General features: G+C 40.5%; 1 protein-coding gene across 1 annotated transcript; it reads right to left on the reverse strand.

Moving 5' to 3' along the window:
• Positions 1-692: 692 nt before the first annotated feature.
• stmn4 (stathmin-like 4) lies at positions 693-25,933 on the reverse strand. The gene is made up of 6 exons (XM_041250690.1): positions 25,865-25,933; positions 25,403-25,473; positions 12,653-12,748; positions 11,842-12,047; positions 4,525-4,716; positions 693-3,940 (listed from the first exon to the last, which is right to left on the reverse strand). The coding sequence occupies exons 2-6, from the start codon at positions 25,413-25,415 to the stop codon at positions 3,881-3,883; spliced, it is 567 nt and encodes a 188-aa protein (XP_041106624.1). The 5' UTR covers positions 25,416-25,473; positions 25,865-25,933; the 3' UTR covers positions 693-3,880.
• Between the last annotated feature and the right edge of the window lie 971 nt (positions 25,934-26,904).

Raw genomic sequence — 26,904 nt, forward strand, 5'->3', positions numbered from 1 at the left:
CAGGTTGTTTCAATTTGTGTTTTTGCTACAATTACAATTTGACTAATAAGTTAAATTTAGCATTTTCCCATAACCATTTGAGTAGAGTCCCATGTGAAATTCACTCTTGTTTTTCACAAATTTTGTTTTATTTCATTTCATTAGATACATATTAATAAAACAATTTTGACAAACAGACCTCACACAGAAAAACAATTTAGTTACCATAATTTCTCATTAGCGGCAGTGTGTCAATGATGCCCCTCCCCTGTGTATTTCTGTGTTTTATGTTGCGTGTGGTGTGTTAATAGTGTTTAAAAATGTATAGTCGTATTTAGGTACGAGGATTGCACAGCACTTCACATGCAGGTAAAATGTAATAATATGTGAGCACAGGGAATTACACTTCATTAATTCTCGTGAAGTTGTACTGACACTCCAATTGAATGATTAAGCAATCGAGTCTCGGTAGAGCTGCATAAAAGCAGCATGTTTTCACTCACTCGGGGTTGTGTGTTCGTGAGTGGAGAATGGATGTGGAGAGGAGGTCAAAACTAAAAGATTAACAGTTGCTACATGCTGGCTTACAAACAGCACGATACTTGTTTGTTCGTTCACTGTTTGTCTGTCTGTTCGTTTTGGCTACTGTACAGTTTTATTTTCTGTTTATTGATTAAACTGCGTAATTCACATTTCACCTGGCAGTACTGAGTGTTTCTTCCGGGTCTGACGTCACCATACACGCCATCCTGTTACAAGCTGTCAATAATCATTACATCACAGTTCACCCAGCACATGGGGTGGGGGAACGTGACCCAGACTGCCACTTCTTCCCACTGGTAATTGCTATCATCACACAATAATTATTTACCTCACAGTTCAGCCAGCAGACATTTTAGAACTCCAATGGTCAAGGCCATGGGCCAAAAAGTGCATTATACTTCTCTTGGTCCTTCTGTCAAATGCAATTAAGAATTGGTCAAACCAAACCTTAGGTGGATATCACCTTTCCGAATTCTCTTTTTAAAAAATTAATTGGAGAATTTACAGACTGAAATAATGCATTGAAATATTGCCAAATATCTCTCTTCTCCATATTTGAAAATGCTGATGTTCTACCCATATTTAGCACCACCTATTTTTAGCCATCAGTTACAGTTTTAATAATGACAAGTTTTCATCAGAGGGACATTAATAAAACCAAATGCATGGCATACTTGCTGGTGAATACTTCACAAGTAATACCTGTAAACTTAAAAAAAAAAAAAAAATATACAGCTTTTTAAATTATTTTGCATTTGCAAATGTTACATTTTCCACATATTTAACAGCCACATGAACAATTATGTTTTAGAAACCTATTTAAATTTGACTGAAATATACACACATACACACACGCGCGCGCACAGAGTACAATGCATTTATTTGATGCATTTGCATTGCATTTCTGCACATATTGAGGATTTATGTTTGCAGTACAGGAAAATACACAATAACTGTTTTCCTTGAACTTCAATGTGCTGCATAAAAACAACATGGTAACAGAATGCGAGCAGTTTCTGCACATCTTTCACCATTCTGCACACTCAGGAGACAGCCTCATGGTATCAGATGAAAGCTGACAGTCTTATGTAGACCTCTAAGTCACTGTTTAGTCAATCCTCATTATAGGATTCCAGGGTTGACAGACATGGATTTGCCAATCTCACACTAACATTGTTTTTCATTAACAAGCTGGGCTAGCCAGTCCAGTGTTGAGTCTCCTCCCTTCATGTGACCAGGCTTCATGGAACCTGGAACATAGATTTCAGAAACACATACATTAACAGGCAGAAGACAGAATTCTGATCCTAGCTAACACTGATGTGGTTCATCCTTTTAAATCACTTTATTTTATTTTAATCACTTTGGTTTCACAAGTCTGAATTCCTTATTCACTTTGTACACAAAAATGTACACACACTCACTCACACACAGAAAAGAAACACAATACTTAAACTCCTTTAAAGGGAAAATAAGAAGCTGGATATATTACAGTAACCATGACTTGTTCTGCCAAAAAAAAAAAAAACCTTTTACTGGTCATGCTGAACTCAACTTCAGTTACATGTCTATCAATTACTGTATATGTCAACATTTGCCTTTTTTCTTTTATCATATTGACATCAGGTAATATTAACATGTTATTAGCATCTTAAAGGAATTACATGTTCAACAATCACAAGACACAAAAAGAAGGACACTGGCATGCCAAGACAAAGTGCACCTATAGGACCTGCATTTGCTTCATTAATATAGGGAAGGGATGTGCTGCAGCAGAACACAATGTCATAGTGTAACAGTATGTAAGTGTGTGTTCTGGTGTTATTGTGTTTTTTTTTTTTTTATAGTATTGTAAAGGTTTCCTAACATTTTCAAAATATGTGTATATATTATTTGAAATCCAAAGAATGCACTCCAATTATTAATCATGAAAATATCAAATAAATTTTGACTGAATAATGGGACAGGTCCAACTTAACAGTCAAAATAGAATTTCCTATCCCTGCTAAAATGCATACAATGTATACATCATTAATACTGTAAAATTGCAATCTTCAGTGTGTAACCAAATACAAAGCAATAATGTTCTACACCAGTTGCACAAGTCTACCTCAATTTACAACCTCATTTAAAGTAATTATTTCCCAGAATTAATGCATTATGCTTTAAAGCATATACAGCCAGTGATTGGCTTTGGGAACAGTATATGCTACATTACAATTTAAATTAGTTTCCATTGTTACAATAGAGATTTATTTTGCAATTACCATATTCCCAATTGCAACATGTATAAAACATTTCAGATTTGCATTAGGATTAAGTTTTATGGAAATTTAGTAAGTGTGATTTTATTATTTTTTTCTCTTGTTTCACTGCATTCCCTCTTTCCATAACTGCACTAGGTGCTCTGTATGAGCACACGTGTCATTTATCCCTTATTGATCCATGCTGAGTGCAAACAGAAAATTAGATTTGTATTTGAGAGAGGGAAAGAAAGTGACCAAGCCTGTGAAGCGCACAAGTGCAAGTATAAGTCTGGTACGCAACTGGTATTGTACACTAGGCATAGGTTGAATTAACACTTTCTGTATTGAGAAATTTATTAAGGACTTTTTGGCTCAAAATGACCCATAAAGAATACAGAAATAAATTATCCTAGATACATGGTGAGATAGATGTCATAATTTTGCGATGAATTGATAATTCTAGAATACATATTCCTGGAATGTCAACACATCTCATCAGAATGATGATCTTTTTTTTTTTATTTTAATGATTTTAATCATTCATAAGAACTGCATTGCTGCAAATGTCTTGTACCTGAATAAAGTGATAAAGCATTTCAGGGGATAGGTTAATCATTATAAGAGGTGAGCTGAGCTTAGATGACCCAAAGATGCAAGTCATACTTGAATGAAGTTATAGGTTCAATTGGGAAGCACTGCTGTCGATGTTCCTTGGAAGTTCATGAATACATAAATCTTCTGTTGCCAATTTTACATATTTGGTGTGCTATTAAGCATGGGAAATTTTAGTAAAGATCATTAAAAATAAAAGTGTTAACCATGATCTAACATCAGAAAAGTCCTCAAAAGACCTTCTGACAAGAGACCTGTTTTAATAACTGGACCAGACCAATCAGCTCTCTCTCTCTCTCTGTTTTTTTTTAAATTCCAGCCTTGAAGCTGTTTTGGCCAACATGAGTTGGTGCACCTTGTTTTGCCACACAGACAAACACTAACTCCACTTCATGTGGACGAAGAAGCTTTCTTGTTTTCCAATCTTCATCACATAAAAAATCTGTGATAATCTTTTTTTAATTCTTAACTAGTAAAATGAGTCCCAAGTTTTCTTCCATCTATCGAGAAGCTTCATCTTTCAGCTCCTTGTTTTTTCTCACCTCTTCTGCATGCTTGTCCTAAAATAAAAAATAAAATAAAACTTTTCTTTAATCAGATTTGACTTTATTAGATACTTTGACACTCTCTTTGTCATCCATTACAATATCTGACCACTACATTGTGCAAGGCCCCAAGTAGGACTATTATAAATAACACAATAACCCCGTGGTATTGACTTCAGACCCAAAGTCAGTATAAAGTGGTATTGACTTCAGACCCAAAGTCAGTATAAAGCTGAATCGGCAACACCCCATCTTGACGGTTACTTTTTGAAGCTTTTCCATCTAGTACTGGTAAGACTCCACTTATCAGAGTTGGTAAGGCTAAACTCGTTAAATAAAATAAGCATGCTTTTAAGGTCTTTACGTCTAGAGGCCTGGGTTCCAATTCTGTTCAGGTAAAAGTATATGAATTTGCCTTTTACCAAGAACCAGTGAGCATTAGTCCAAATCACAAAACTACAACATGATTCTCTGTTTCTGCTTGAAAGAGAGTGGACTGAATACATGCAAAGGGTGCTGAGATGTGGATTAAGGTTTACATAATAGTAAGGGGAAGCTCACTTGTCTTTTATGAGCACCACATTCCAAAAAAAGTGTACCTTCTCCTGCAGGCGCTCCAGCATGGCTGCCATCAGGGCCTCTCGGTTTTCCTTGTTGGCCTCCATTTTCTGTTCCAGCTTCTCCTTGGCCATTTTACTGAAGTTGTTGTTCTCCTCAATGGCCTTCTGAATCACCTCTCGTTCGTGCTCTCGCTTCCCTGCCAGGTGCTTCAGCAGCTCTGCCTCTTGGAACTATGTAATGGTAAAAACGTTAAAAAAAACAAAACATATTTTTTCGAATCCAGGTTGCACTTTTTGACCAATATAAAATACTGGGGTAGTGACTAGGATTAGGGAGCAACTTGGATTCAGGGTTTTTCAGTTAGGGGACCAATTTACCTTTGTGCATGTCAATTATTCAGAATGGCTGAACAAAGAAGAAAACTACATTGACCACATTAAAGAAGGGAGGACAAAACTGACTGAAATAAATTAAATGTAATTTACCCTTTTCCAACTACCCAAAACTGAAAGGACTGCTGTTAAATACTGCAATTACCATACTGTACATATTTTCTTTTCCCATTTGTAATATAGAGATGGTACGGTCATGGCTCCCATTTGCCCCATAATCCCATTACACTAACACTAGTATTCTCAGTATAAGACGAAAGAGAAAAAGCACAGTCTCTTAACTATGGTTCCCGACTACAGCGTTAAAAAGGGGAAGGAAGCACTGTAGTTAGTGACTTGCTCTGATGCTTTAATGTACAGTAACAGTGTTCGATGCTGGCACCTACAAATTAAAAGGCAATTTAACTGTTAATGTGAATTCTTTTAATTTAGAATCAAATGCGACTTGCATTCAGTCTCTCTTTTTTTTGGTCTTCGAATTTAGGGGTGTAACTTAACTTTGAATAAAAACAGCATAAAGAAATCTTGTCACATCAGATTTCTAATAATAATTAGAAGGAAAGTGTTAATTTACAAAATAACTAGAATTCCAGTACTGCAGACTTGCACAGATATTATCACAATACCATGTGCAGTGTACTATGTAAGCATGATTGTCTCTTATTAAAAGCATTTCAAGTTTATCCGTGACCTCAATGACGCTGGTAGTTTATGAGATATGGGCCCCCCATATGCATGAAAGATGGCTGTAATTTCTGGCCATTAATTTTTTATTTTTTTTATAAAACTATAGTCTGGTTATTTTACTGGCCTGTAATGGTTTTAGATGTGATTTGCCATCACAGATTGTTACCGAGAGATTGTATCCAACCCACTGCTAGAGGTATGCAAAGGAGTTCTTGCCCTTTTCCAACCATTCGATCATAGTTATTTTAAACCGTATAGTATAAGTTTATGTCCCTTTTTAATCATGTTCTTAATTGTAGTGATTTAGTAGCTACTTGTATGTGTTCTTCTGTTTATTTGGTGTCAGTATAACAAGCGTTTTTTTTTTTTCAGTGCATCACTGTGGCAAATTGCCTGCTCCTGTGTGTATTTTGTGTTATATGTTGTATGTTAATGCTGGTGTATAGTCATTGGTACACGGGATATAAACGGGTCTGTGTAACATGAGTGTTTAAAATGTATATTTGTATTTAGGCACGAGGATTGCACGGCACTTCACGTGCAAGTAAAAAGTAATAATATGTGAGCACGGGGAATTGCACTTTATTAATGTAAAGTAATGTTGTTGAAGCTGACACCCTGGGATCCTTCAAGAAGCTGCTTGATGAGATTTTGGGATCAATAAGCTACTAACAACCAAACGAGCAAGATGGGCCGAATGGCCTCCTCTCGTTTGTAAACTTTCTTATGTTCTTATGTTCTTAGTTGTACTGCGACTCCAATTGAATGATTGGTTAGCAATCGAGTCTTGGTACAGCTGCATAAAAACAACATGTTTTCACCCACTCGCGGTTGGGTGTTCGGTGAGTGGAGAACGGGATTGGAGACGGAGGTAATAAGAATAGTTAATAGTTTATAGAAGCGCACCGTGTTTGTTTGTGTAGTTTGTTTTTGTTTGTCTTTTTGTTCTGGCGACGAGTGCCATGTCCTGTTTTTGTCCTGTTTTATTTTATAATAATAAAGCAAGCAGCAGTGCATCCATTTATCATTTCATCACACAGTACTGTGTTTCTTCTGGTCTGACGTCCCCATCACAGCTGTCTTTGTCACAGTCTCTTTGGATCATGCAATTCAAAGTGACCTAGTGTCACACTATCCCCCTGTTCACACTAGCATTTTTATACCGGTATCATTGCGGAACCGTACCGTAACGTAGGTTTTTTTTATCCTTATTTTCTTAAATACCTTAACAAAATAAAAAAAAAAAAAAACTTTTAAAAATAAAATCATACACGGACCGGCAAAGTGGCTGCCATGGACCGACGCCGGTCCTCGGACTAGTTATTGAGAACCAGTGGTCTAGACGAGTTTAACAGAATTGTGCGATTCTGTTATCGAATGACCAGATGGGAAGGGAGAATACTGCTGTTTTAACACTGAATTGCTACAGAGGAGAAAAATACCTTTATGAAAATAGCTTTCAGAATCTTGTTGATGTACAAATCTTTAAAGAAAAGTCAGGGAGGGGCGCCTGCTTGTAGTTGTTTGCAGCGGATGAAAAGAGAGGTTTTGGAAACAAAGCTTGCAATAGATGATAAGGACAAGGCGATTGCTGCAGATAGGAATGTTGATGCCTTTGTCGACCAGAGCTTTAAAAAGTTTGGCAGAGGGCCGATCTTTACAATGGAGACGCAGCAGAGGTTGGATAATGGATCGGCGCTTTGAACAGGCCTAACTGGCGATGCAGCTGCTGCAGCGAGAAGGAAAGAAGCTGAAGGATGAGAAAAATCTTTTGAGCAGTTAGGAAAATTGCTCTAAATCATCTGAGTCATATGAAAGAATGAGAAGACGAGATTTAGGCATTTGTAAAGAGAGAAAGTTTAAGCACGTTTGACAGAGTCTGAGCAATTACTAGAAAGCAAAAACGAACTGAAAACGCTAGACAGCGAGCTGTATGAGATTCAGACTTAAAAACAGGAAATACTAGGAAAAGATTGACAAGGAAAGCAGGGTGGAGCCCCAAATCTCGTCCCCCGGAACATGCCTATAGGCTAACACAAAAAGCACTATATAAATGATTTAAACCATGACGGGCCTTGCGGGTCTGTGACAAGGTAACCAAAGTGAGGAGACTCAGAGTGGGAAAGTGCAGCAAATAAAAAACTTTTAATTAAATAATAATCAACACACAATACAAAAGGGCACAATGGGCAAATAAAAAGACACACAAAACAATCTAAACAATAACTAATAAACAACTAAGAGAAACACTGCTAACACACTCTCATTTACCGCTACCAAATAGGTCCTCTCATTCTCACAAATACTCACCAACTAACACTCCCAACCACTCTCCTTTTATAGAGGTGCCTGGACTAATTGATTAATTAACACCTCATTAGTCCAGGCACAATCCATGCATTCCTCACACAAACTCATTTACTCACAGATCCACCCAGCAGACTCACTCACATCCACTCTAAACAACACCAAAAACACACAAAGACAGGCTGGTGATGACCACCCCAGAAGTGGTACATATCATCGGAACCACTCGAACCAGACGATCGATCCAGACTTTATGCACTAATCTGACCGCGGTGTCAGGGGACAGTACCTCAGCTTCCCGCAGACACTTCAAATCCAGGCCGGTAATTTGGGGGGTGGTGTCTGGCCTTGTCTTTATCTGCTTATCTAAGAGTTTTCCTGACTGACAGGAATACAGTACTTATAGTAAGTATTCACCACCCCCCTTGGATGTTTTCACAGTTTGTTGTGTTACAACCTGAAATCTTGCTGCATTTAAATGGGATTTTTTTATCTTTGATTTATACAACCTATTCAATACTTTTAAGGAGCAAGATAATTTTTTATTGTGAAAAATAAAAAAAAAACTGAAATGTCTTGGTTAGATCAGTATTCACCCCCCTGAATCAATACTTGGTAGAACCACCTTTGGCAGCAATTAGACGTATAAGTCTTTTGGGGTAAGTCTACCAGGTTTGGACATCTAGATCGTGGAATATTCACCCATTCTTCTCAGCAAAATTGTTCAAGCTCTGTCAAGTTGGATGGGAATCATTGGTGGACATCAATCTTAAAGTCTTGCCACATATTTTCAATCGGATTCAAGTCTGGGCATTGACTGGGCCATCTAGGACATTCATTTTCTTGTTTTTAAGCCACTCCAGTGTTGCTTTGGCTGTGTGCTTGGGGTTATTGTCCTACTGAAATCTCCGTCCCAGTCTTAGGTCTTTTGTAGACCAAAACAGGTTTTCCTCAAGGATTTCGCTGTATTTAGCTCCATCCATTTTGCCCTCTATCCTGACAAGCTTCCTAGTCCCTGCCAATGAAAAGCATCCCCCATAACATGATGCTGCCACCACCATGATGCTTCACAGTAGGGATGGTGTTACCTGGGTGATGTGCTTTGTTGGGTTTGCGCCAGACATAATGCTTTGCATTTAGGCCAAAGAGTTCAATTTTTGTTTCATTGGACCACACACCAAAGAATCTTTTGCCACATCTTTTCAGAGTCTCCGACATGCCTTTTTGCAAATTCCGTAGGATTTTACATGGGCTTTTTTCAGAAATGGCTTCCTTCTTGCCACTCTTCCATACAGGCCATATTTGTGGAGCACCTCAGCTATTGTTGACACATGGACAGTTTCTCCCATCTCAGCCATGGAATGCTGTAGGTCTTTCAGAGTTGTCATTGTCCCCATGGTGGCTCCTCTGACCAATGTCCTTCTTACCTGGCTGCTCAGTTTGGGAGGACGGCCTGCTCTAAGCAGATTCTGGGTGGTGCCGTATACCTTCCACTTCTTAATGTTCGACTTGACTATGCTCCAAGGGATATTCAATGCCTTTGAAATCTTTTTATATCCCTCCCCCTATCTGTGCCTTTCCACAACTGTATCCTGGAGTTGTTTTGAAAGCTCCTTGGTCTTCATGGTAGTATCTTTGCTTTGAATGCACTACCCAACTGTGGGACCTTACAGAGACAGGTGTATTTAATCTAAAATCATGTGAACTACTTTTATTGCACACAGATGGACTCCATTTAACTTATTGTGTGAATTCTGAAGGCAATTGGTTGCATCTGAGCTTATTTAGAAGTGTCACAGCAAATGGGTTAATACTTATCTATTGAAGACTTTTCAGGTTTTTATTTTAAATTTAGTCTGATTTAAATGCATCAAGATTTCAGGTTGTAACACAACACAACAAACTGCAAATGTCCAAGGGTGGCAAATACTTCCTATAGGCACAATTACTATTTTTAAACTTGCTGTCAGCAGAGATGTTAAAACTTATTCTGTTAAAATATGTGTTTAGTCCAGCTCAGCGTTATAAAACTGGAGACTGAATACTAGTCCGCAGTTGAACTTCTTGCACTGGCATAAAATTCCCTTAATATTGTTGAGATTTTTTGGACTTGTTTCCATAAAATAAATGCCCATATTTTTTTCTTTAAGTACATTAACCAGCCCATGCTGTATTTTTGTGTGTGTGTGTTTTTTTCAATCTTTGTTTTCTTCTATTTCATTTAGCTGTTCCTCATCTATTGTTATGTTTCTACTCTTGCTGGTGCATTTATTTCTTAATTTATTTCTGATGTACTGCTGTCTAATGGCAGTTTGTTATGGAATTTAGAATCTAGTGGTGTGTAGTGATTTATTCAGTGTGAAACGGCTCATTAGTAAGCAAACTGTGCTATATATACGCACGGTCATGTGATTCTGTTTAACCAATCAGAGTATTATTTTTACAAGCTGTGTATATATATATATATATATATATATATATATATATATATATATATATATATATATATATATAGTAGTACAGAGCAGGGAAGGGGTTAAAATCCTCCCCTGCCAATCACACGTGCAAATGTGTGTATAATTAATTTATTAATTGTTTTATTGTTTTGGCAGCTGGTCTCACCAAAAAATATAATGTTACACGTTTCCATGTGTTGCTACAACTGTTAAAATAAAAGTACCTGTGTGACAAAGTGCCCGCCCCTGTGTATATTATCTATTATATGCTGCGCGTGGTGTGTTAAATGTTGGTGTATAGTCATTGGTACACGGGATATAAACGGGTCTGTGTAACACGAGTGTTTAAAATGTATATTTGTATTTAGGCACGGGATTGTACATCACTTCACGTACATTTAAAGTAGTTCACATGTGAGAACGAGGTTGCACATAATTAATTCATGTGCTGGGATTCAAGTGAATAATTAATTAATAATCGAATCCCAGCACAACAGTATATATAGATGCACGTTTTACTCACTCGCGGTTGGGTGTTCGGTGAGTGGAGGACGAGAGAGAGAGGAGGAGAATTAGAAGTAAATATCAATTGCTATTGCGTGCTGGTGGGACCAGCACGATACTTGTTTATTTATCTGCTCACTGTGTTTGTTAGTGTGTCTGTCCGTGCACCATGTTTGTCTGTATAGTCCGTTTTGTTTGTCTTTTTGTTTTGGCGTAGCATGCCGAGTCCTGTTTTCTGTTTTTTTAATCCCTTTATTTTGCAATAAACCGGCGCAAGCAAGCGCCATCATCATTTCACATCATCTGTCTTTGTATCATTCCTTTTCCTGGTTCTGACTCCGCCCACTTTGGCTGTCTTTGTGACAACCTGTCATTTTTATTTTCACTGTTAACATCTTGACAACTCTTTACACTTATACCTTTAAAGTCTGTTTCACAGCTTTTTTCAAAATGGCTGCTCTAGTGCACTAATAGTGTAATAATTATTGCTCACATTGTCAAACAGGTAACACAGCAATAACAATCCATAATGTGGTACGGAACAGAAAAGCCAGGGCACTTCTTGTTATGGTGGGTTTTCTTTTTTTTTTTAATTGCTCTTCGTGCAGTGATTTAGGAGGGCGGATCTCAAACCTCAATGCACTAAAGCGGCCATTTTAAAAACAGCTTTGAAACAGACTTTAAAATATAAAAAGTTGTCAGGATGTTAACAATGAAAAGGAAAATCACAGGTACATTATTTAAACAGTTACAGCAACACATGGGAACGTATAACACTATATTTTTCAGAACCCCGCTACTTGCTGTAAGTGGCAGCAAGACAGTAGATGCCCATGAATCAAGGCAGACTATATAAGAGCTGATAGAAGCTGCACAGGTTGTAGCTTATCTTGCCGTACCATGCTTGACTGTGCTTTACAATACTTTTACTAGGCAAATATTTGTATTGTTTTCTATTATTTAGAAATGTAAAGAATTGTGTTCAACAATGGCCCTTCTCTTTCATTACCTTCCTTCTCTCCTCCGCCGCTTCCAGTTTCTTCTGGATCTCCTCCAGGGAGGGATCTCGTCTCTGGGGGAGTGAGGTGTTAAACTCGGGGATCCCATCAAAGGAGGGGGGCTTCAGAATCACCTCAAAGGCCTGTCCAGAGGCACGCTTATTCAACTCAATAAGCTCCACATCTTTGATCACACACCAGCTTAGGTCCACCGCATCTGAAGTGAGCACGAGTAAGAGTTAGATAAAGAAGTTTGAGACAGAAAGTGATAGAACATTTTTCACAGGATACATATAGAGACTCAATAACAATGATTTAGTCATCCTAAGATTCAATATCCACAGCTTTATAGCCGCTGTATATCCCCTTCACAAATTACATTTTTTTAATTTTTTAGTGAACTCTATGGGGTATGAGAAGTTGCTCAACAAAGACCTTGAAAATGCACAAACTGGTAAATAAATAACCCAATATATATATATATATATATTGCTGTCCTGCTTTATATATTATTATTTGATTGTTATTATTTATTTATTTGGCAGAGTCCTTTATCTCAGGCGACCTACATGAGTAGGTTTACTAGTCTTTTTTTTTTCTCTTCAAAAAAATTTAAGTTAACAATTGTCGTTCTCTTTTTTTTCCCCATGTAGTATAAAAAATAAATGGTGTAGAAACAAATCATCTAATGGTTAGGTGACATCATAAACCCTGAAAACAATGGCATTGTTTTGGAATTACTGTTGCCCAATTTTTTATATATTTTAAAATTAAAACAGCAAAGACTATGTACTAAAATAAATAAAAGTTTGTTTGTTTTACCTTGGACTTTGTAAGTAGACTTAGGCTGTGGCTCAGCAAGTAGACAGGAGCAGAACAGAGAAACAAGGGGCAGCTCTTTCATCTTCTCTTTGTAAGCTGTACACAACAACAAGCCATTGTGTTTATTAAACAAACCAATGATGACTTGAAAAAGTCTAGCTTGCCATGAAGCATTTAAACAATTTCTGCACTTCATACATTAACTAATACCTGCTTGTGGCAGAGCACAGCTCTGCTCTTTAGAAATTGGCAGGGATGGGGTTAAATTCCCCTACCTGCCTTGGTTCATTGTGTTCAGGTGGCTGGGGTTGATTAGATGATTAGTTTAATTAACGATCAATCAGCGCCCAGCCACCTGACATAAAAGGAGGCCTCTGCTTTTCATTTGGGAGGAGGGAGCAGGTTGGTGTTTTGGTGTTTGTGATTTTTGAATGTTTTTGAATCCAGTGAAGGCATTGCCCAACCTGGAAACCTTTATTTTTGTGAGTGTATTTTTGCTTTATTTTGTTTATTTTGTGTTTAAATTGCTTTGTTTTGGCCCTTGTGCCCTTTCATTTTTGTGTTTATAATAAAATAGTTATTTTTTGAACTCCAGACTGTCTCTGGGCCTCTATCCACTCACCAGCCTGCCACACTGCTTCTGTCATAATTTTTTAGTCCTGTTTTAGAATGCTGTTAGCTATTCAAAGTGATTCCGAAAAAGATGGGAAATTGTCAGGTAAGGCCACCACTGTGCCCTCACCTGACTCATGTTATGACATGGTTGTTCTCATGTTGTCATAGAATTATATGTGTACATTTCCAAGTATACAAATATTTACAAACATTTATAACCATTTCAGTTTTTGTCTTTTTTATTTTTTTATGAGGACACAAAAGCATGTGTTTCATATGCTGGAAAATAAATTTGATGTCTGTGTGGTGCAGTAATGTATGGAACCCGTACAGGTACATGGTGTAAAAATGAAAATGGGAGTGCTCAAGAGACAGTAAGTCATGTGCACAAGATCGTAGCCTCCCTTTTTAATTTACAACATGTCCCTTTAGGGGTTCCATAATAATGAGATAATTGAAAGGAGACAAATACTATGTTACATAAACATTTCCCAAGCCATTAACTTTATAGCTCTTTCTTAAACATTTCTTTGAGACTTCTAAAGGATATCTATGTTTAATGCTTTTTTCCACTGGAAGGCTGATTTTAAAACATGATATTTATATGCAATGGAAAGTAGATCCTTTAGACTGTAGTCCTCTCTGTATATCTTAGAGGAAGTTTTTGGTTTGCAATGTATTTTTTTTTATTATTTTAATTCTTAGTTTTTGTATAAGAAAAACTCTTTCCATACAATCAATTGAACAATTTCATCGCTTAATATAAACAAGAAAATAGTTTAATAATCATGAACAACAGAATCTCCCAGATACTTGTATGTCCGTTAACGAAGGATTTCAACATGTTAACAAAACACTGGGGTAAATCACATACAAAAAAATAGAGAAACTCTTTTAAGCTCTGCCTTTACTTTTTTTTTGTTCAACTGCAGCTCCCCTGGTGTATTCACAACTATACTGTATGTGTTGTGCGTCACAGTTCACACGGAAGAAGGGTTCTGAACATAAACGATCGGTCAAATGCTGCAAATCCATAATTGTTTGGGAGCAATTTATTATATGATTGTTGTGTACAGAAAAAAAAAACCTTCAAACATTTTGTAATATTAATTATCATGCACATTATACTGTTTGTAATAAGTTATTGTACACAATATATTATTATTAAGAATATATATGTTTTATGTTTATGTTTTATAGTGTATATAATGCATACCAATGAAAAACACTGACTAATAGCTTGGCTGTAAATATTTAAAAGAAGTACAGTTTCATTACTACATCAACTTCTGAAATCCCCATTGGGGACAGTGCTGTCAATCATGGTACTGCACCTGGGGTTTAGCTTCAAAACCGAGTTAAGAAAAAAATAATTAAATTAAGTCGTAAAAAATGAATTGGATAAAGTCAGGATCCACAAGACATAAGTGTCATAAGGAATTCTAATTAAATTACCCACAGAGAATTATTAAACTGACGAATACCCACCAACTTACTCTTGGCGGTGGAGCCCGACTGCACATGCGTAACTTATCAGCTAGCAAAAAATAAACCGTGCATGTGTGAAGAGAAATTAAAATAACTCACTAAATATTTTAGCAATTTTTTCGCTATCGCGCCATTATAATAAACACATAAGAACAAGTATGTCAGTAACATACATCCCCTGCCATAGCTGTAAATTAAAAATAAGAGCTACCAGTATGATGAAAGAGAAAATGACCATGACATGTACTGAATCGGCATGTACAGAACAGTGTAGCATTAGAATGACCAAGTTTCATGACAACTGGATAAATTGTAAGAGGACAAAAAGTTAAGAGTGACATACAGATGAATGATCGTACAGACACCCCCTATATCGCCAGAATCTGATATGCAAAAATGTAAATGTGACATATAGATGGATGGATGTACAGATAGACAGACCCCCCCCCCTGATATTTGTGACCATCTCCACTATAAACCCTTCACAGGGGATTTCAGCTCCAGCGGGGGAGAATAACACTAACAGTCAGTTCATCTAGAGTTTGTTACCTGTGACTTTAAGGTGTGGTGACGGGTGTGTGAAACCATTCAGTACAATAATGCAGAGGTGGGTCTGTTACTTAACAGTCAGCAAGCATAATGTGGGCAGTTTTTTTTTTTTTTTTTTAACAAAAGAAGCCAAATTGCAATTGCTGTCAATATATTCTCTTCAGCTGTAAATCTACTATGTCAAACTGTCAGTTGTAGATCGGTATTCAAAATCAATACTTGAACACTTGAATATATTAGATCAATAGCAGGTCCAGCATGCCACTCCTCGGCTGACATTGACATGGACTAATAAGGACTGTGGCAGTGTGCTCCGCCCCTGTATCTATTTGTGTGTTATATGTTGTGTGTGGTGTGTGAATGTTGGTGTATAGGTATTGGTGCACGGGATATAAATGGGTCTGTGTAGTATGAGTGATTTAAAATATATAGTTGTATTTAGGCACGGGGATTGCACTTCACGTGCATTTAAAGTATTTAATAATATGTTGCACAAATTAGTTCACATGCTGGGATTCAAGTGAATAATTAACTAGTAATTGAATCCTGGCACAACAGTATACAGTGCCTATAAAAAGTCTACACCCTCTTTCAAAATGTTCACCTTTTTTTGCCTTATAGCCTGGAATTAAAATGCATTAAAATAGTTTTTTTTTTTTCATTTATCTACACATCCTACCCCACAACTTCCAAATGAAAAAAATATTCTAGAAATTTGTAGAAAATTAATTAAAAATAAAAACTGAAATAGCTTGGTTGGATAAGTGTCCATCCCCTAAATTAGCTGAGATATAACCAATCCCCTTCAAAATTACACAGCAAGTTAAGTGGTCTCCACTGGTGTTAAAATGTACGGATTCACATGATTTCAGAATAAATTCAGCAGTTCCTGTAGGTTCCCTTTGCTGGGTAGTGCATTTCAAAGCAAAGACTCAACCATGAGCACCAAGGTGCTTTCAAAAGAACTCCGGGACAAAGTTGTTAAAAGGCACAGATCAGGGGATGGATATAAAAAAAAAAAGACCTTGAATATCCCTTGGAGCACGGTCAAGATGACGGTGGAAGGTGTATGGCACCACCAAGACCCTGCCTAGATCAGGCCGTCCTTCCAAACTGGATGACCGAGCAAGAAGGAGACTGATCAGAGAGGCTACCAAGAGGCCAATGGCAAATTTGTAAGAGCTACAGGCTTTTATGGCCAAGATTGGTCAAAGTGTGCATGTGACAACAATATCCCAAGCACTCCACAAATCTGGCCTGTATGGTAGGGTGGCAAGAAGGAAGCCATTACTCAAAAAGCCCACCTTGAATCCTGTTTGAAGTATTCAAAAAAAGACTCGGGAAATTCTGTAGCCATGTGGCAAAAAGTTTTGTGGTCTGACGAAACTAAAATGGAACTTTTTGGCCTAAATGCAAAGCGTTATCTTTGGTGAAAACACATCGCATCACCCAAAGAACACCATCCCTACTGTGAAGCATTGTGGTGGCAGCAGCATCATGTTCTGGGGATGTTTCTCATTGGCAGGGACTGGGGCACTTGTCAGGATAGAAGGGGAAATGAATGGAGCAGAGTGTAGAAAAGTCCTTGAGGAAAACCTGCTGCCCTCTGCAAGAAAGTTGAAACTGGGATGGAAGTTCACCTTTCAGCATGACAACGACCCAAAGCACACAGCCAAAGCTACACTGGTGTGGCTAAGGAACAAAAAGGTAAATATCCTTAAGTGGCCCAGTGTGACAGGGTCTTCCTCGGGTCACACGTGTGGGTAGCCGCTGTTCAAGCATACAGAGAGACTGAGGTGGTGTTGAAACGCCGGCACAGGCGCGCAGGATTTATTAACAACAAACAGAAAACGAAAGTAAAATAAAGGCGGTCACGTGACGTTACCAGCGATGGTAACGCACAGAGGACAAATACAGTAAACCGTACAAAAAGTGCAAAATAAAACACAATACCCCAAACTATAACTCAAAAGGTGCCGTGAAAACGGCAGGCCTTGCAGCAGCCCCTATCACAGTGATCGCCATGCTTTTATACTGACGCTCCGCTGAGACACGCCCACCCACCTGCGGGAACAGCTGATTGCTTTCAGCTGCTGCTCCACGCAGACGGGTAATCGTCCCCAGTGGAGCGCCACAGCAGCTAAACAATTAAATCAATATTAACAATTAACACAAAAACATACAATAAACTACATATTCCATTGTGCAAGGCTTACGCTTTGCCACACCCAGTCAGAGCCCCAACCTAAATCCAGGTGAAAATTGAAGATTCCTGTCGATCAATGCTCCCCAAGGAACTTGACAGAGCTAGAACAATTTTGTAAAGAAGAATGGTCAAATATTGCCAAATCTACTCACAGCTGTAATTGCTGCCAAAGGTATTAACTCAGGGGGGTGGAGACTTATCCAATTATGATCTTTCAATTTTGTATGTTTAATATATAATTTTTTCTCAATAATTTTTTTCCACTTAACAGTGTGGAGTATGGTGTGTAGTTAAGTTGAAAAAAATCCTCATTTAAATGCAAGAAACTCTGAGGCACTGACACAACAAAATGTGAAAAAAGTTGAAGGAGGTGCGGACTTTCTATATGTACTGTATATAGATGCACATTTTACTCACTAGGGGTTGTGTGTTCGTGAGTGGAGAATGGGAGTGGAGCGAGGGAGAGCAGCAGGGGGCTGTCTCTGCCTCCACTGCCAGAGGGAGATGGGTTACTGTTCCCGCCTCCACCGCAAAGGGAGGATGCAGCATTTCCACTGCCAGAGTGTTGAGCATCACTGGTAGCATGTCCACTGTCAGGACTGCCCCGGCTGAAGGGGTCAGCCTGGAGCTGTCAGCAGGTCTGCTGACAACATTGCCCCTGGCAGTCTTTTTCCGCTGCCAGGAGTGCCACGGGAGGAAGCAGCCTTTCTGATGCCAGCCTGACAACCTCGACGTTGGCAGCATTTCTGCTGCCAGTGGTACAGAGGGAAGAAGGATTGCCCAGGCTGGAGGAGCCAGCCCTAGCGCTGTCAGCATGTCTGCTGACAGCATTACCACCAGCATGTCCACTGCCAGTGGTACAGCAGTACAGTGCTGTGGCCGGAGTCCCTCAAAGGAGATCTACTGGCTACGAAGAAAGTGAGGGAGGTCAGGAGACCAGCTCCCCCAGCAGCACTTTTGCTGCAGGATTACCTGTGGCCAGAGCCCCAGTAGAGGGGGCTGTAAGCTACGAAGAAAGGGTGGGGAGGTCAGGAGACAACCCCCCAAGCAGCCGGTGCACGGTCAGCCTGGCCATGGCTAGTGTTGGGTTGGGAGGAGGACCTCCCGCCATGGCCGCCATCCATGGACCAATTGCTGCCCTTGGTCCTGGGCTGGAACTGCGATCGGGACTTTGGGACTAAGGGGGGAGGTGGCCATTGAGGCCAAGTGTGCTGTGCATCCCGGCACAACAGTAGATATATATGCACATTTTACTCACTCGGGGTTGTGTGTTCATGAGTGGATAACTGGTGTGGAGCAGAGAGTAAAAAAGTAGGAGAAAAAAAATAATAAATAATTTCTATGTGTTGGAAGCACCAGCACTGTACTTGTTTGTCTGTGTGAGGAAGTTATAAAAAAGGCTAACAAGGTGCTCGGATATACAGTGAAAAGTGTTGAATTTAAATCAAGGGAAATAATGTTAAAACTGTACAATGCACTAGTAAGACCTCATCTTGAATATTGTGTGCAGTTCTGGTCACCTTGCTATAAAAAAGATATTGCTGCTCTAGAAAGAGTGCAAAGAAGAGCGACCAGAATTATTCCGGGCTTAAAAGGCATGTCATATGCAGACAGGCTAAAAGAATTGAATCTGTTCAGTCTTGAACAAAGAAGACTACGTGGCGACCTAATTCAAGCATTCAAAATTCTAAAAGGTATTGACAGTGTCGACCCAAGGGACTTTTTCAGCCTGAAAAAAGAAACAAGGAACAAATGGAGTTTAGACAAAGGGGCATTCAGAACAGAAAATAGGAGGCACTTTTTTACACAGAGAATTGTGAGGGTCTGGAATCAACTCCCCAGTAATGTTGTTGAAGCTGACACCCTGGAATCCTTCAAGAAGCTGCTTGATGAGATTTTGGGATCAATAAGCTACTAACAACCAAACGAGCAAGATGGGCCGAATGGCCTCCTCTCGTTTGTAAACTTTCTTATGTTCTTATGTTCTTATGTTTGTTTACTGTTTTGTCGCTTTGTTCATCTATTTATTTTGGCATCAAGTGCTGTGTGCTGTTTTTGTTTAAATCTTTTATTTGTTTCATTAAACACTGAGCGTAGCCATTTCGTCTCAGTTTCAACCCCAGTACTGCCTGCTTGTGTGATTCTTTCTCACCTGACATCATCCCTACAGCTAGGACTGACTTCACAGGATTGACCAATGACCTCCCTTTCTGTCTCTTAACAGTCACCCTCATCTTTAATGAGAAAGCATGTGACACTGTAAGGCATAACTACTGTAAGCTCAGGAATAGGTTAGTTAATCTTGCATGAGTGTTGAGTGAGAGTACGACACGCAACATCCTGTGTGAGTGAAAAGGAGAAAGAGAGAAGTAAACTGTTAAGCAGATCACCATTACTGTGATCCCCTAAATGTGCTCTGTTGCTGTATGTGATACTTTGGCTTTGTTAATAGAGTGATTCAACTCGATATCTACAGTGTCCATCTCTCATTTCTTAATATCGATTAGAATAAATATATACTCTAAACTGTAGCGTCAGAGAGGGTTGTAACATCATTCTATATATGAAATTAACAGAATTTAAATATACTGGGGGGGGGGGGGGGGGGGGGTGGAGGGGAGTGCTTTAACACCTAGGATTTAAAGATACTGGGGGGGGGGGGGGGGGTGGAGGCTTTAACACCTAGGATAGAAAGCAGTCCATCTCATAAATCCAGCCGACAGGGGGCTAAACAGCAAACCAATTGCAAATAATGGTCCGTCTCGGAACTAGAACAACCAATGGGAAACTCTCCACATGGACTCAGGCACAGCCCAAAATAAACAAACTGTGCAATCACAGGGTGTAACAGGGCGAGCAGCCCTGTACAGTATTTATTTTTAGAACTGGGTTTCCCCCTCCGCCCCTGCACCGTGTTATTTTGTATTATGATTTATTAATTATGTTATTTATATGTGATGGCGAAGCGCTGCGTTTTGTTTTGTTGTTTTTGTTTGAGTGAGTTCTAGCAGAGGCAAAGTAGCAGCTTGTCCTCTACCAAGAGTAATTAAATAAACTTGCAGATTATGGCCACGGGGATAATAGAATAATTACTAACTAGTTAAACCTCTCGGCCATGGTATAAAAAGCCTGCTACGCTCTCTGTTCTGGGTGGGTGTATGGAGGAGAGTACGAGAGCGAGCGAGGGGCGAGAGAGGACAATTTATAAAAAATATGCAGGAACAGTGAAGGCGATTTGCCCAGCCTGACCTGTGTGTGTAGTTTATTTTGGGTTTTTGATTTGTTTGATTTGTCTTTTGTTTCGCTCTGTGAGCAGTGTCACTTAGTTTAAATATTTTATTTATTTTTATATTTAAAATAAAACAGCGCACGCAACATCTTTTTGAACTGTTTGTTATTCTTCCGGCTTATGTCCTTATGTCTCCATAATGCCATTTCCTGCCACACGCAGGAGCTGCCTCTGCCTCCACCAACACCACTCAAGGAAGAGCAGCAGGAGCTGCCTCTCCCTTCATGACAGGATGGACCAGGACAAGAGGATGTGGGGCCTCAGCAGCCCTTGCATAGGTTGCTGAGGAGAGCATGGGGGAAAACTGCCTGGCCACAGTGGCTGCGAAGAGGGCAAACCCCAGCACAACTGCTAGTCCTGGCTTTCCTCCCACCGTCGCTTCCCGAGGGTCCACTGCCACCGTCACCTCCAGAGAGTCCGCTGCCGCCATTGCCTCCTGAGGGTCCGCTGCTGACCTGCCTCGCACCGCCCACAGATGCCTGCCTTGCACTGCTCATGGGTGCCTGCCTCGCACCACCCAAGGATGCCTGCCTCGCACCACCCAAGGATACCATGTCTGCATCGCCTGGGACTGCCTGTTGCTCTGCATTGCCTGGGACTGCCTGTTGCTCTGCATTGCCTGGGACTGCCTGTTGCTCCACATCGCCTGGGACTGCCTGTTGCTCTGCATCGCCTGGGGTTGTCTGTGGCTCCGCATCGCCTGGGGTTGTCTGTTGCTCCGCATCACCTAGGGCTGCCTGTGTCTCTCTTATATCCCCTAGGGTTGCAGAGGGTCCAGCGTCACCTGGGGTTGCCGAGGGTCCCGCATCGCCTAGGGTTGCCTGTCTCTCCTCTGCTTCTCCTAGGGTTGCTGCTAGTCCTGCTTGACCTAGGGTTGCTGAGGGCTCTACTTCGCCTGGGGTCGCTGAGGGCTCCGCTTAGCCTGGGGTCGCTGCCAGCTCCACTTCACCTGAGGTTGCTGCTAGCTCCACTTCACCTGGGGCCGCTGCCTGGTTTGTGCCGCCTGGGGATGCTGCCTGGCTTGCGCCGCCTGGGGCCGCTGCTAGACCTGCAGGACCGCAGGAAGCACCGGGGCCGACTCCTCAGAAAAGGGGGCTGCCGGCTACAAAGAAGGGGGGGTCAAGAGACCAGCTCCTCCAGCCGCACTTTCGCGGCAGGAAGTACAGTGGCCAGATCCGCACAAAGGGCAGCTGCTGGCCGTTAATTATCCAATAAGTAGTGTTTTAATCCTCTTATGAACTCGAGAATAAGCAGCCCTTAAAGTAAAATTAACGTTTTGTTTAGGTCGAATGTAAGAAAAGTATTATTGTTTCAATTCATGCTTTGAGTTAATGAACACTAGTAATTGTTTGTATGTGATTTATACAAATTGATATGGGTTTTACAAGGCAATTATTGTTCTGCGTTTAAGGCCAGAATCCAAATTTAGCTGTTCTGATAATCATTCTTCATAGGTTTTCTGGACGCAAAGAGCGTTTTTATCTTGCAAGAGTGAGAATTGCCTTCTGAACCAAAACATACAGTATATGAGACTAATTTAACAATGTTTTGATTATCACATATTAATGAAAGTGAATGTTTGAGTTACTAACGATACCCGTTCAGACTAACCTTAACTAACCTTCGTCTTAAATAACTGACAGGAATGCAGCTGTAACCTTTAAGGAGATCTCCCATAGATTGTATTGGATCGCTAATCAACCAGCGGGAGTGGGGTGTTTATACTTTATTTTCTTTACTCTTGACTTTAGTTAATTCTTCCTTTCTGTATTGCTTTAGTTCAGTTGTTGCACCTTTGAATTTTTCTTTTATTTAGTTTTATTTCTAATAAAACTGTTCCTTTTTATATTCACAGAACTCTTGTCCAGTCTGATTAATTCAATAGTGGTGGGTTCTACACAATTTGAATTCAAATAAGATATTATATGATAACAATTCAAACTAGTCCAAATACAAATATACCTTGCACACTACAATACTATCTACTCTACTGCATAATTAGGACCAGTTAAAATGTCAGTGTCACATGATTTACGTTGAAAAAGGAAGCACAGGCATGTTAGCCAAACGGACATCCAAGTTCAGTGAGAGACAGCTTGTGGCAGAGCAAAAGCTCTGCCCTTTTTAAATTGGCAGGGATGGGGTTAATTTCCCCTACCTGCCTGAGTTTATTATGTTCAAGTGGCTGGGGTTGATTAGTTGATTAGGTTAATTAACGATCAATCAGCGCCCAGCCACCTGACATAAAAGGAGGCCTCTGCTTCTCATTTAGGGAGAGGGAGCTGAGGAAGAAGGTTGGTGTTTGGGATTGTTTTGTGATTTTTGAATTTTGATAAATCCAGTGAAGGCATTGCCCAGCCTGGAAACCTTATTTTTGTAAGTTTTGTTATCTTTCTATTTGTGTTTAAAGATCTTTATTTTGCCCTCGTGCACTTTATTTTTGTGTTGATTTGTAATAAAATTGTTACTTTTTTCAACTGCAGACTGTCTCTGGGCCTCTATCCACTCACCAGCCTGCCACATTTGGTGTCAGAAGTGGGATAGCGCCACGTAGAGGCTCAGAGCAGTATTTTTATATTTTTTTTGGAATTTTTGGGAGAATTATTTATTTTATTTTTTTTGGATTATGGGGGAAAAAAGAGCAGACAGCGGCAAAGGCAGGAAAAGCAGCAGCTGAAGAAATGTAAACTGCTGCAGCCACTGCTGGAGGACCCGGCCAGCCTCTTCCCCTGGTGTTCCTGGTGCGGGAAGGAGGACCATCGTTGGCGGTCCTGCCCAGATGTGCCACCGGCAAACTGGTGTGGCCGGTGTGAGGAGGATGGCCACAACTGGGCAGGATGCCCCTACAACCAGGCCCAGGAAGAGGTGCCGTGTTCACCCCGGGCATCAGGGGCCACCCCACTACCTCCAGCACCACCACCTTCACCACCGTCCCAGGAGATCTGGGACTGGTTGATGCACCCTGAGGCAGACCTCGTCCACGATCTCCCCATAGTTATCAACACACTGTGGTGTTGAGATGGGGAGAGGTGGTAACAGTGGGAGGAACAACACCACCCGGCGTCCTTCCCAGAGGTTGCCCTCATGGTGGTTAATTACCTGGCGGTAGACATGAGAGATGTCCCGGTCACTCCAATAAAGAGGGGTGAGGTGCCTTCCCGAGAGCCAGAGAGGGGTGAGGTGCCTTCCCGAGAGTCAGAGAGGGAAGAGGAGCTGCCGTCGTCCCCAGAGCCAGAGAGGGAGGAGGAGCTGCCGTCGTCCCCAGAGCCAGAGAGGGAGGAGGAGCTGCCGTCGTCCCCAGAGCCAGAGAGGGAGGAGGAGCTGCCGTTGTCCCAAGAGCCAGAGAGGCAGGAGGAGCTGCCGTCGCTCCCAGAGCCAGAGATGGGTGAGGAGCTGCCGCCACTCCCAGAGCCCAGAGAGGGAGGAGCCGCCGCTCCCAGAGCCCAGAGAGGGAGGAGCCGCTGCTCCCAGAGCCCAGAGAGGAAGGAGCTATGGCCCAAGGATGCCTGCCTTGCACCGCCCAAGGATGCCACACCCACTCCGCTCAGGGATGACTCATTTGGATCGCCTGGGGTTGCCTGGTGCTTCGCATCGCTTGGGACTGCTAGTGTCTCCTTTTTGTTTTTTAGGGTTGCCGAGGGTCTGCCTCCATCGCCGCCTCCGTCACCAGAGGGAGCCGGGCCGCCGTCGCCGTACTACCTTGGAGATCTGGGGCACCCTCAACTAAAGAAGGCTTGGGGGCTCCGACATCAACCCCGCCCACCACCACCCACCATAACAGCCCACCCAAGGGACATAATTGGACTCGTGGGGGGGGAGGGGAGAAGGGGGTAGTTGGCCGATTGCGGCCGGTGTACGTTGTATATGGGGGGAGGTGTGTGGTAGAGCAAAGCTCTGCCCTTTTTAAATTGGCAGGGATGGGGTTAATTTCCCCTACCTGCCTGAGTTTATTATGTTCAGGTGGCTGGGGTTGATTAGTTGATTAGGTTAATTAACGATCAATCAGCGCCCAGCTACCTGACATAAAAGGAGGCCTCTGCTTCTCATTTAGGAAGAGGGAGCTAAGGAAGCAGGTTGGTGTTTGTGGTTGTTTTGTGATTTTTGAATTTTGATAAATCCAGTGAAGGCATTGCCCAGCCTGGAAACCTTATTTTTGTAAGTTTTGTTATCTTTCTATTTGTGTTTAAAGATCTTTATTTTGCCCTTGTGCACTTTATTTTTGTGTTTGTTTGTAATAAAATTGTTACTTTTTTGAATTGCAGACTGTCTCTGGGCCTCTATCCACTCACCAGCCTGCCACACAGCTATTTACAGATAAATGATATAATTATTAAATCTCAATGAAGCACAATTCAGAACCACTGGTAGTGATTGCAAGCATAATCCAAATGAATTAATACTTTAATTATATATACTTATTTTAAAATGAATTGACAGATGTTATGTTAATGTGTGTCAAGTAGATGGGGATGGGTGGGTTAGTGGTTGATGGCCTGATTGGCACGGAGTACGTCACAAAGATAGTCAGTGTCTGACCTGGGCTGAACTCAGTCAGAAAACCCACTAGACTACTCTGCCTTCAGAAAATTATAATGCTACATACCTGCAAGAGTCATTATGCCTCACAACTTTAATGTCAGTCACAAAATAATCTGTAAGGTATCCTCTGTGAATCTACAGAAGAGAAAATAAAAAATTAGGCTTATGGTACTGATCGAATCTTATGGATCATGATAAATACCACATGGGAAATGTAATGTAATACTAGATTTACTGTATTATCAAAATCACTAATAACATGATCACTAGACTAAGCCACAAAAGATAATTAATGCATTTTTCCTTGGCAACTGGGTCTAATGAGTCGTGATCTACAAATAACATCAAGCTTTAAGTAAGGATTAATTAAATGTGTACAGTCTGGCACAGTAGTGAAGCTGGCTTTTGCCTCATAGTGGACTGCAGTGTAGAGGATTATAATCTGCAATATTCTGTGTAAAAAGGAACAATCTAGGGCCTGTAAAAAGGTCATACTTTTGATGTGTCCCAGTGTTTAATCACCTACCTTATTTTTTTTGGCTGATATTCACCGACATAACAATGGCAGATTTGAGAAAGGAAATTGTGTCTGATTTGTGTCTGATTCAGGATGACATCATTCTCATTGAAATCCTTTGCGTTTGGTTACATCACAGGACTTTTCAATGCAGCAATAAAAAAGAAAAAAATAGAAGATAATATTACAGGATTTGCTTTGAAACAAGCCCAGCCTTTTCTGGAGTTTTAAAAGAGGAACAGACAGTAGTTCTGCACTTAATGTGACCGATACAGCTCGCAACCGAAAACATTATGACAAAATATAAGACAAGACTAAACACAGATGCACATTTCAGGTGCATGGAAAAATACAGTTCAGTATAAAAATACAAATTCCGTTGGTTAGATACAGAGGAAGTCTCTGCTGCTGAAAAAAACAAAAAAAACAGTGTCAGTGATGGGAGACAATGCTACAAATAAAAGCCAGAGAATGTTTAGTGTGGTGTGTAGAAAGTACCTGGAGTCAGCAGATAAAACCAGCCCTTTATTTGCAGGTACTTCTAACTTTTGAATTGAAACTGTTAGAAAGCACAATGACAGCAGACGACACAAGGAGTGTACAGAGCCTGAGCAGTCTGTAGGACCTGTAATTAGACATGCCGATTGGCAGGGATATTCTGGCTATCAACGTAAACAGCTGAGGCGTCTGTTTAACACTGCTTATATGTGCAAAGAAAGTCAAGCCTCTTGCCTCTTGCTGATTATAAGCTTATTTGCACTGTTCAGAAAAAGAATGACGTAGATATAGGAAGTCATTATTTGTCAAGAAAGGCTGGTAGGCGATTTCTAGAATACATTGCACAGAAAATGCAGAGTGATCTAACAGAAGATGTAAATAAGGCAAGATACAGAAGTGTTTTAGCTGACTCTTCCCCTGACAAGGCAGTTGTTAAGAAAGAAACCGTTTTGTTAAGATAAACAGATAGTAATGTACCAGTCACTAAACTAAACTAGTTGGTTTGTAAATGTAAATGCTAATGGTATTCTCCACGCTATTAACCCTCACTT

This window comes from Polyodon spathula, chromosome 5 (assembly GCF_017654505.1).
Source record: "Polyodon spathula isolate WHYD16114869_AA chromosome 5, ASM1765450v1, whole genome shotgun sequence".
Lineage (NCBI taxonomy): Eukaryota > Metazoa > Chordata > Actinopteri > Acipenseriformes > Polyodontidae > Polyodon > Polyodon spathula.